At 42.3% G+C, this 12,291-nt stretch overlaps 1 protein-coding gene across 1 annotated transcript in view; it reads right to left on the bottom strand.

The window, feature by feature from the left end:
* The window catches only part of LOC140209410 (uncharacterized), a 183,371-nt gene that overhangs the window by 144,629 nt on the left and 26,451 nt on the right, over positions 1-12,291 (bottom strand). Inside the window, 4 exon segments of the mRNA XM_072277655.1 lie at positions 4,709-4,954; positions 6,361-6,407; positions 8,309-8,400; positions 9,132-9,186. Of these exon segments, the coding sequence (XP_072133756.1) occupies positions 4,709-4,954; positions 6,361-6,407; positions 8,309-8,400; positions 9,132-9,186 (440 nt within the window).

Below are 12,291 nucleotides of genomic sequence, written 5' to 3'. Positions count from 1 at the left end.
GAGTGCCTGTGTACAGGAACCAGCTCTGACAACAATCATGAACTCTACATGAACTGCAAATGTATGTTCGGATATTCTCCCACTGCCAACAAGCTCTGTGCTAACTGCTTCATCTGTGGCTCTTACTTACATCTCCTGTGCTTCTGGAAGTAATTTCCTGTGATTCTGTGATTTCATGTAATTTCTGGTTCAGCCCACAATTCACCAAAATCCCCTCACTTGAGTATTATCACTAAGTCCTGCTAGCAGTTTAACATCTTCACAAATTTCTATAATTTGTTGAAAATTAGATTGATAGATACTTTATTGATTCCAAAGGAATCAATCCCAGTGTCACAGTCGCATAACAAGTGCACAGGTATAAATATTAGAATAGAAGTAAAATTAAAAAAAAGTTACCACAAGCAGTCTGGAAGGGGGTCATCACATCCCCAGCTATAGGTTGACTCATCATACAGCCTAATGGCCGAGGGTAAGAATGACCTCATATTGCGCTCTTTGGAGCAGTGCAGTTGTCTTAGTCTATTACTAAAAGTACTCCTCTGTTCAGCCAAGATGCCATGCAGCACATACCGTTTTTGTTTTATGTACTTTGCGAACTTCAAACATTTGGATGTCTGATATCATCTGTGATTGTGATTGTGTCTGTGATTTCTAATCTGCCTTCCTTCTGCATAATTCCTCATTTATATTCTAAGAAAACATTTCACTTCAGACAACTATTTAGGTAATGAGACCTGGGTGACGGATGACAGGTCTGCTCTGAACAAAGCTCAGCACTGTGGCGGTCACACTTGGTGACCTTGAGCTCTGCAGAAATCGGTTCATTACCTTTATAAAGTAATCGGCAATGCTAAGACACAAAACCAGTCCTAAACTGATTCCCAGACTGGCTGTCAGATGCGGCAGGGTTTAATTGTGATAATAGGCTACAAGATGAAGCAGTATGTTTGGTCACACCACATCCCAATGAAACTTATGCATTCTAAGCACGTTTTCAACAGGAAGGGTTTGGAATGTCATCACTTGCCCTGACAGTCTCCAAATGCTCCTGAACCTACAGTCACCATTGCAGACCTCCAATAAGTCTTGAGACTGAACCCACAGAATGCACCTGGACCTGCTGGGGGGCCCTGTGGTCAGCATGGACAGACTGGGCCGAAAGGCCTTTATCCACGCTGTATTGCTCTGTAACTCTACGAGATCATTGTGAGTGCTGAACTGAGCCACATGGACACCAAACATGTGAGATACAAAAGAACTTTATTCAACACAGCAGATCTAGAGAATCAATTTCTGCTCTCTCCACATAAAACAGTACAGTGATGTTTTATACTTTGTAAACAAAAGACAGATTTCACTGCATTTTAATAGCTGTCATTGCCTAACCCATAAATTTAATTTTGAAAATACACAGGCAATCTTTGAAGAATTGTAGATTTACAATGGAAGTACATCACAGTGAACAGCACATCTGCTGAATTTTAATATACTAGTGGCTGGACCAGGAGTTTCTGAGCATATATACACACCAAGAGCCCAAAATATATATTTTTTATTACAGAGTTGAGCAATGACCCTCGGCTATACAAAGGTAGGTATATGCCTTTAACTGTGCTTATAAAGGAGAAGGCCACTTAATGTCTGCTCTGATTTTATCCTGAAGGTTTCATTAAGTGCCGTTTAATATCACCATTCATCTATTGTCTTACTTGTGGTGTACCACCCTTGGTGTGGAGCAGCAACAACATACATTCTGTTTGGGTAGCCTGAAACGATGGAATGAATATTGACTTCTAATTCCCATTTTTAAAAAATTCCCTCCCCTTCCCCTCTTTTTTATTCTCCTCTCTGGTTTCTCACCTGCCCATTACCTCCCCCTTGGTCCCCTTCTCCTTCCTTTTCTCTGATGCTCTACTGTTCTCTCACACATCAGATTCCTGCTTCCCCAGCCCTTACTCTTTCCAACCCCCCTGGTTTCACCTGTCACCTGCCAGCTATGCTCCTTCTCCTTCCCCCGCATTTCTATTCTGCCACCTTCCCCCTTCCTTTCCAGTCCTGATGAAGGGTCGCGGCCCAAAGTGTCAACTGTTTGTTCACTCCCATGGATGCTGCCTGACCTGCTGAGTTCCTCCAGCATTTTTTGTGTGTTGCTTCAGAATCAGAATGTCCCACACTCAATGATTGGTTTCAAAACCCTTCGACAATCAGTGGATTACATTTTATTTCAGGAAGCTTTGTTCCCACTTTTAATTAATACAAACTATGTCTATAATTTCATAACTCCAGAATAATACATGATAGTGAAGAAAATGATTGATGAGGGGAGTGCAGTGGATGTTGTAGACATGGTCTTTTGTAAATCTTTTGACATGGTCCCTCATACAATGTTGGTCCACAAAATTAAGTCACATATGATCCAGAGTGGGTTTGTAAGTTAGAAACAAAGTTGGAATGTTGATAGACAACTGAGACCAGTGCTAGAGGGGTGATTATCTGACTGGAGGCCTGTGACCAGTGGAGCTCTGCAAGGTTCAGTGCCTGGACCTCTGTTACTTGTAATAGATATAAATGATTTTCATGAAAATATAGGTACTTTTGTAGAGAAAACAAAACTGTGGATAGTGAGGAATGTGGTCGAAGGATACAGCAGTATATAGATCAGCTGGGAGTTTGGGCAGAGAAAAGACAGATAGACTTCAAATCACACAAGCATGAGGTGTTGCATTTTGAAAGGTCAAACGTAAGACAAAATTATGCAGTAACTGGCAGGACCCTCTGGAGCACTGATCTACAATGGGATCGTGGCATGCAAGTCCACAGCTCCCGAAAGTAACAATGCAAGTGAACAGGGCAGTAAAGGCGGTGTAAGGCATGCTTGCCAACATTGAGTATGAAAGTTGGAAAGTCATGTTGCAACTGTATAAAACTTCAGCACTATTTGGAGTAACTATGTGTAGTTTTAGTCTTCACGCTATAGAAAGAATGTGGAGAGTTGGAGATGATGCAGTAGAGGTTAACCACGGTTTGGCCTGGATTAGAGTGTAATAGCTATATGGGGAGCGTGGACAAAGTTGGAGTGTCAGAGCCTGAGGGGCGACCTGTTGGAAAGGTGTGTAAAATTATGACAGGCATAGACAGGGGAGATAGTCATAGTTCCCTGGATAAATGGATAAAATAATAAAGGACTTACATTTAAGGTGAGCACAGGAAATTTTTGAAGGAGATGTGAGAAATTTTTTTTACACAGGGAGTATAAATGGTGCCTGGAATGGTCTACCAAGGGATGTGGTGGAAGCAGATACAATAGCAACATTGAAAAGGTATTTCAACAGACACATGGACAGGTACGATCATGTGCAGGCAGATGGGATTAGTTAGATTGGAATAATGGTCAGCACAGGGAGGGTGAGTCAAAGAGCATTTCTCTGTGTTATACCCTGATATGATCTAAATTCAATACTTTTTGTTTCACTGAAATGGCCTCTAAAAGTGAGAAAGTAGACTTTCAGTCAGACTCATACAGCAATCTCTCATGAAATAACAAACTCAAAATCAACAGAATCTTTCTGGGAAAACTTGGCTGTACTCAGTCCATTGTAAGTCTATCCTTCCTCAGGTGGGATGAACCAGACCTGTACAAAATGGTCCAGATGCAGTCTTAACAGAGCTCTATATAACTGGAACATGATAATCACTCTGTTAGTATTTAAATAGCTGAAAGAAATTATAACTGAAGAGGGGGTGTTGGGAGTGGGGTGCCAGAGTGTATATTGTAGAAGTCAGAATGAGGGACAAGAGCATTTTAACATCTGTAGAGATGATCAAGCCTTCAAGCGGACCACAATCTTGTCATGGCTTGGAGGCTTGTGTGCCTCAAGACCCGGAGAGCTATGTTGACTGGATTCAAGGCATTATGCTTGGCTCTTGATAGGGTTACACTTGCCAAACAGGTCAAAGGGTAGACAACCAGGGTGATCCACCAGTCCTCCAGCTTCGGTGCGTTCAGATCAGGCCTGACAAACCTGACTGGTAAAACAAAACTGTTACAGAAACAGCAATTGAAAATTCCTTCTGTATCTGAGTGTGATGGTATTCTTGAAACTCTGCCCAGGACTTGCATGACGACCAGTAGTGAAAACTGAGAGGAAGCTATTGACATGATGAAGGAAACCCTGAACACCACCAGAGATGGAGGACCTGCGCTGCTGCCCCAAACGCAGCGGCGTAACGGGCAGTCACACAGAGATGATCTGGACTCTGACCCTCATTGCCAATGAAGAGGAACTGGAAAGCGGGGTGTGTGGAAGAAGCAGCTCAGAATCAGCTTGATGAAGTAATTATGTGGATAGATTCAGGCAGAAGAGTTACACTCAGTGGCCACTTTATTAGGTACATTTGTACATCTGCTTGTCAGAGTAAATACCTAATCAATCATGTGGCAGCAACTCGATGCATGAAAGCATGCGTGTCGGAATGTTGTGCATTGAGGGGTGTTTTCTACAACCACTGCTGTAACAAATAGTAATTTAACTTACTGTCAACGGAACCTCTTGTTCATATCTGCATGCTTTTATGCATTGAGTTGTTACATGACTGGCCGATCAGATATTTGCATTAACCAGCAGGTGTACAGGTGAACTGAATAAAAAGCCTAACTCTTATGCCTCGATCTAGCCACATAATTACTCTGTCAAGCTTATTCCTATTCCTGTGGAGTAGGAGGAGAGAAAGCTTTTCGTTTTGGCTTTGCACAATGGGTTTGAAATTTGATATTTGCATAGGTGACGTTGTCCACATCCGTAACGGAGTGGACTGCTCTTGATTTCCTTTTAAATTTCACATCTGCATACACAATTCCAGTTTCATTTTTGGCCGACTGGGCATCCGCCTCATTGTTTCGAACATGGTGTAGATCTGTAGAAACGACATTTTCTTCCAACGTGGCCATTTCCTGAAATAAAAAATAAAATCCGAGATCTATTTTATGACCGATGAATGTGAAAGTTGAGGCTGTGAAAGTTACAGGGAGAAAGCAGAATAATAGGTGAGAGGGAAAATAAATCAGCTGTGATTGAAGGACAGAGAAGTCTTGATGGGCCAAATGAACTAATTCTGATCCTATCCCATATGGTCTATGGTCGTAATTTCATGATTTTTTTTAAACCATCTTATGTTTATATCTCAAGTTCTACTCTCCTCTGAAAGTGAAAATACCTTCTTTATTCAATAAAACAATTTGATACTCTTTCAGGCAACTACCAGATCACCTTCAGTTTTCTGTTTTTAAATAAACTCTGATCCTTTCAATCAGCTTGTAGAATTTCATTTTCCAGAGTGTTTGATAACAGCTGTGATACTTAGTGAGGACCGACTACTAACTGTGCAACAACAGCATGTTGCTTTACAGCACCTACACATGAAGCCGTTCGGTGTTTCACAGGGGTTCACTGAGAGGAGAGGTTGAAAATGAAGTTGGAGATTATTTGGGCAAATTACAATACTTTTATGGTTTTCAGTCAGAATGGTTTGTTGTAGTAGGTTAATTGATCACATGGGTGTAATTGGCTGGTCAGTGGACTGGAAGGACCGGTTACTCTGCTGTATCCCTAACGAACAAAAGTTAAGAGGACAGAATTGCAGGAGTTCATGGAGTTGTCCAGAGGGTGGGTTTTGGGTAGCTGAAGCTACTGACATTGGTGGTGGGATTCAGAGACTGGAGGATGCACAAGAGGAACACACAGTTCTCTGAGGGTACAGATCTTGGAGTTAAAGTGATGCCAACAAGAGAAAATGTATGGCAGAGCAGAATCCTCCAACAATCTCCACCCTGCAGACAGCAGCGGAAGTGAACCCAGGTCACTGGCGCTGTAATAGCGTTATGCTAACCGCTATTCTACCGTGTCATCCCCAATTTGTTATTCTGAATAGAGCTGCCCTATTTTTTTCTGATTTCACATCAGACTTTGAGACTCAGAAGGAATATACAAAATGTAAACTGAAAAGTCATTGAACCCAAAGACAGATTTACACAATTAGATGCTCCATCTCTAACAGTAGAGAAAGGACCAATCTCACTCTTCACCCTTCAGTAATGATAATAAAGACTGGTGCCACTCTGAAGAATAGTCAAGTAAAATATTATGGATAGACTTAAGGAAAATGTGGATAAGCATAAGAGAAAGGGACAAATAACTGGAAGGTTATGCTGATGGGATTCAATGAAAGAAGTGCTCGTAGGTTTGTGTAAAGTATTAATACTGGACTGGACTAGTGGGGATGACTGATCTGTAAACTCCCATGTAATCCAATTTCTAAACATTCTGAAACATTCAGACACTTTATACTTAATGTCCATACCTGAGTTTCATTGTTGCCTTCTCCGTGAGATGGGTTGGGCTTGGATGCTGAAAAATACAACATTACTGCTAAAAATTCCATGGCTGTTACAAACATAAATGACTATTTATTTATTTATTTATTTAGTGATACTGCGTACAGTCTGGCCCTGCAGCCCTTTGAGCTTCGCCACCCCAGCAACCCCCGACAAACCAGATTAACCCTATCCTGATCATGGTGCAATTTCCATTGACCAATTCACCTACCTGGTACGTCTTTGGACTGTGGGAGGACACTGGAGGACCCGGAGTGTATCCATGCATCCCACAGGGAGGACATACAGAGACTCCTTTCAGAACGGCACTGGAATTGAACTGCAAACTCCGGAACGCCCCCAGCTGTAATAGCTTCACCTGAACCGCTAGGTTACCATGACACCCATACTGAATCACAGAACCACGGGAACCCCAGCTGCAACACAGTAATGATTCTCCACACAGAGCAATCCTCTGCTCTGGTTACTACACAATGTTCTGTTGTTTGAAAGGACCACCTTCTCTGCTACTGAAAACTGAAATTTTCCATCTTTGAACATTGTAATGAGGGGTTTAGACTGCAATTTATTTTTTAATTGCCACAAATTTTATCTGTTCTACTGAGCATATTCCTTCATTTTTCGTGTGTGCATTTAGACCCTATTACTTCTTCACAATATGATGGAGCAGATTACCTGACAATATTCACACTGTCCCATGAACATCTCACTGATCTCTCCAGGCCTCTGTCCTCAGGAAGAAGGAACAAACTGCCCAAAATAAAAATCACCCCATTTTCCTACTGGCCACAAAACCTCCTTTTGAATTAAACACTGAGATCAACAATTTCATATGGAATCCCAATGTCCCATTCTCAATAAATGGTTCTGATGGCCTTGGACTATTAGTGGATGTTATGTACGATATGGTTTGCCAATTTATTTCTACCCACTAGATATGACTGCTCATTGTAAGCTTACAGCAGTTGTTCATTCCTTACTACTATGTTTCTAAGCAATTGACCTTCGGCATCAAGTCAGCCATCTTATAATCACTTGTATTTTTACTTATTCATTCATTAGAAACACTTTGTTGCAAGTCAAAGGAATTTTAATCAATATCTGAATGGAGTAAGCCTCTCTGGCCCTTCAACATAGCAACCCCGACAAGTCTGATTAACCTTAACCTAAACATGGGACAATTTACAATGACCAAGTAACATACTTGGTGTGCCTTTGGACTGTGGGAGGAAACTGGAGCACCCTGGAAAAATTGATACATTCAATGGAGAGGATGTTGAAACTCCTTACAGAATTTCACTGAATTGAACTCCAAGCTCCAAACTGTCCGGAGGAGTAATAGCGTCATGCTAACCTCTATGCTACTGTGGTGCCCATCTCAGAATCACCTCAAAAAAGCAGAACACTGACTTAATCTACGACAACTATTTCCAATCAGAGCAGGGAAATTTCTCCAGTGACATGCAGTGAGTGGTAGATTGATAAAAGATACACCTGATCTTTTTTTTAAATGAGAATTACATGGGAGTATGACTTTACACATACATTGTCGAAATGATTGCATTTAATTGGAGGTTGTACTGAGGAGAAGCTTATTGAATATACTTTTAAATACAACAGCTAATTCTCCAAAAATGAGTAGTACAGGTGAGACCATCTAAATCTTTCTTCTACCCAGCCTCGTGGTTCTCTGCCATTCCACAGTTGAAGTGAGATTCCATCGCCTGATGTTTCAGGAATAATGGAGTCACCAGGTTACAGTGGAAGCAACACCATTCATTCATGTGTTGTAAACCGACACATTGGCACTCTAATCCTGGCTTTTTGTTGACTGCAACCAAATCAAGTTCCTTAAGATTCAGCAGCTAGTTATCATATTCATCATGAAATAGTTAAAGGAAAAATGAAACCTACCCCTGTTTTTTCTCTTCAGGTAGCAAAGTGGACAAACGACAAGTAGTATGAGTAGAATCCCAATGACACTGAGCACAGTTGTGTAAGTATGTCTGTGGTAAAGAATAGGAAAGGGTCAGTCCTGGTTCACCATATATTCTTGGCCATTTGTAAAATCTGACATTTACACAGCATTTTTCATGAGCTCAGGATGTCTGCAGCTCAGAAAATGAACGTTAGACACTGTTGACAGTGTGGGAATTTGCAACAGCCAATCTGTTCACTCCAAAGTCTCACAAGTAGAAATGTGATCATGACCAACGATAGTGATGTTGGTTGAACAGTAACCATTGTCTAGGCCATCTGGGAACTCTACCATGTCCTTTTACAGACAAGTCACTTGAACTGTTGCATTAAAGGATTGATTGGTGGTTTCTTCTCTGACAGACAGCATTGCTGACCATGTAGCCGAACCTCTTCTTTAAACAGTTTCCATGGTTTTCTTTGTTTCGTGGCAAGTCAAGCTGAGGAGCCTGTTGTTCTAATATATAACAATAACTTTATGACTCAGAATATGAGCTTCAACTGCGATGCTTAAATTATTAAATATTTACTGTAAGAAAATTATCTTTTTTCTCAGGCTTGATGCATATACAAGAAAACCAGGAATAATACTCAGTTCCCGATACATGATTTCATTGCAGTTAATCATGTCAAATGTGCTTAACGCCAGTTAAAGAGAAACAAATTTCTATCCCAACTGGTACTATTTGGAAGCAATAACATTGAAATCCCCTGTAGAGAGACACTTATACTTTACATTTTCTCTGATGTAGATTCATACCCTTGTGTAGTTGTCGTAGATTCTGTCACAGTATTTTCACAGAAATGAATTGGCCCTGTTAGAAGAAAATAAAATCCAAACTTATCTGCTTTGTACTTTTAAAAACAAGAGAGCACAATTGTTAGACCAATAGGTACTTGACCCTGGTGGACCAATGCTTGCAAACAGTGGTGGGAATTGGACCCCGATCACCGATTGCTGGCTGAGTAATAATGTTACGCTAATTGTGCACCCAACTATGTTCACATTTGGATTCTTTCCCATATTCAGGCACCGGCAGTGTGAAGGTACTGCTGGGGAAGTGAAAGGACTTGGACTGAGGGAACTGTAATCCTATATAAGCATGTGTAATCATAAGGGAAAGGTCCACCATCAAGCATGACTTTCAAAAGAAATTTGTGAATCTGTTAAATCCAAGGAAATGTGTCATGTTCTGTAAAAGCAGCAAAGCTGAGTATTAGAAGTAATTTAGAATTCTAAACAAAACAATCAATTAAAACATTGAAAATATAGAACAGGAGCAATTTTGCAGGGAATATATACAGTACGTAATGCCCTGGTTCATATTTTTTACTGTTATCTGTATGTATTTCATTTTCTGCTGTTCTGTGGGAGCTGCTTGTTTTCAGCTTATGTTCAGGTTATTGTTGAAGATAAGAGATGAGGAGAAGTGTGAGCCATCCAATTAGGATGGTTCAGTTGAAAGGGAGGTTTCTCTGGTGAGGGACTCTAAGGTTGGGCTTGGGGCTTGTTTTGTTTGAGAGGAGATGAAGAGAGAAGACGCTGGGGAGAACCGGTCGTAGCATACGAACCAGTGGGAGACTGCTTGTGATGGATAGCGAGCAACATTTGGAAGGTGGTGTGTGCTTTCATGTTGACCAAGGGCCCAGCGTGTGAGTGACAGTGAAGTGCAAGATGAGCTCTAACTTGTGCACATTTGACTGTTTAATTAGAATGGGCCCTTTTCTTTTCATTATTCTTTACTAACCCTTTCGTTAAGATTCATAAATATAATTCCTTTAATTGTATGCAGTGTACTGTCTGGAGGCAGCTTATGTGGGAGCGCTCCAAGGACTTGATGTGACGGCTGTAGGTTACCCAAGCTTCACAGCTATAAAAGAGGGTGGTGACACAGACCACTTGGTATATGGTGACCTTTGTGGAGGGATGAAGGCTCCTGTTCAGAAAGACTGTACGCCAAAGTCTCCCAAAGGCAGCTGATGCCTGTTTAATGCGGCTCTGGACGTCGTTGTCAATGCCGCTATCCTCTGAAGGAATGCTCCCCAGATATTTGAAAGATGGCACTACTGACAGCTTTTCATCACCAACAGTGAAGGCAGGTAGAGTGGGTGGGACACTGGTACTCCACTGGCAAACCACTTTTGTCTTGGTGGTATTGACAGTCAGCCCCATCCTGCTGTACGCTCTCACCGCCACAGCAAGGACAGTCTGAAGATCCTCCGGGGTATGGGCCACAAGACCACAGTCGTCTGCATACTGCAGCTCCAGGACCCGCTCTCTATGGAGTTTGGTGGTTGCGCGAAGCCTCCTGATGTGAAAGAGGTTGCCATCTAATCTGACATCCACTGCCACACCGCTGCTGTCTTCAATCTCGTTGTGGAGAAGCTTAACACAGGAGGAAGATTTTAAAGAGCACTGGCACTAGTACACACCCCTGCCTCACCCCTGTGCATACAAGAAAGGGCTCAGACTCTTGTCCTCCTGTGGTCACCCGAGCAGTCATCCCATCGTGGAACTGTGTGTGGGTGGGAGTATTTGCTCAAAGGGTGCGTGTGAAGCGTCTAGTGTAGTAGTGTAGTAGTGCTTGTAGTTAGTGCATGGTGCATGCTGTATGCCGCACAGTGCTCTCTGCTTGCTACTCCCTGCTTACAGCTATTGCCGCTGGCTAGCCTTCTTAATAGAGGGTGAAAAGAGGAGCCGAGTGTGTAAGCCTCCTCCTGCCAGTACAGAGCCTCTCCACTGCCAAGACTCTTGCAGTACCTCCTCGGGGCCACACATGGAAACTGGGTATTTTACGCTCCCAGGCTAAATTACAGGGGATCTCGGATCGGCAGTGGGTCCCAGAGACGTGGCGTGCAGACCCACCACTGTGTGGACATGCCCTGGAGCCCGTCAACCACTGTCCCAGCTATGGGCAAATAGCCCCACTGCCTTGTGGTAAGTCTGTTGAGACAAGGCTAAGGGAGCACACCCTGACAGAAAAGCAATGCGCTGATGGCGCACAATAGACGGGCCTTAACAAACAAAGGACCCGGCAGCCTCCTGCAGCCAAGATGTGGGACCGGTTGTCCTGGGATCACCCTTGCCACCGGGATTTACCTCATCATGGTGAAGATAGTGCTACTGGGGATGGCGCACCCCCTGTGGCACTTTAAAGTCTTCCTTGCGCAGGTTTCCACCTCTGACCATGGTGAACAAAACCTGGACCTTTTTTTCTGGAGGAATTTATAATGGGTACAAAAAACACAAGACCAATTCGATACATTGATTTTTTTTCTTTTGTCCTTCTTCACCACATTTCCTTGTACTAATGTCAGGCCAATTGCTCAAGAATTTCTACCTTCCTCTCTACCTCCTTTTTAAAATAGAATGGTCAGCTTCTCTCCAATCCATTGGAATTAAAAATGACCAGCAGTGCATCTATTATTTCTCGTGCCAATTCCTCATGTTCTCTGGGATGTAGAGTATCACAACCTGGAGATTTATTGGTTTTCAATCACATCAGTTTTCCCATCACCATTCTGATATTATTGGTAAGTACCAACTTTCTACCTTTCAATAAACTCTCTGATCTCCAGTATTTCTGGGAGAGTAATTGTTTCCCATATCTCTGCATCTCTCTACCACTGAGAATAGTAACTAAATCTTTCTTGAATACAGGTTCACCACTTTCTGAGAGAAGAAGACTTCCCTACTCCCAGTCCTAAATGGCTCTGATCTACTGTCACTTGTGACATTCCAGAAACCAGTCTGCTGATCCTTTGCTTGCCTCCTTCCATAACAAGAACATCTTTCATCAGATCTAATCTGCTGACAATGCTGGAGTCCGGAGAGCAAGGAACAAGTCGAAGTCAGATGGATTTAAGCTTTGGGCCAGAATGGAAATGTCGCATACAAGCTGAATCGAGGCAGCGGGTTC

The sequence above is a fragment of the Mobula birostris genome, chromosome 14, assembly GCF_030028105.1.
Source record: "Mobula birostris isolate sMobBir1 chromosome 14, sMobBir1.hap1, whole genome shotgun sequence".
In the NCBI taxonomy this organism is placed as follows: domain Eukaryota; kingdom Metazoa; phylum Chordata; class Chondrichthyes; order Myliobatiformes; family Myliobatidae; genus Mobula; species Mobula birostris.
The sequence above is the reverse complement of the archived record's forward strand: the minus strand, read 5'-3'. Positions and strand labels throughout refer to the sequence as shown.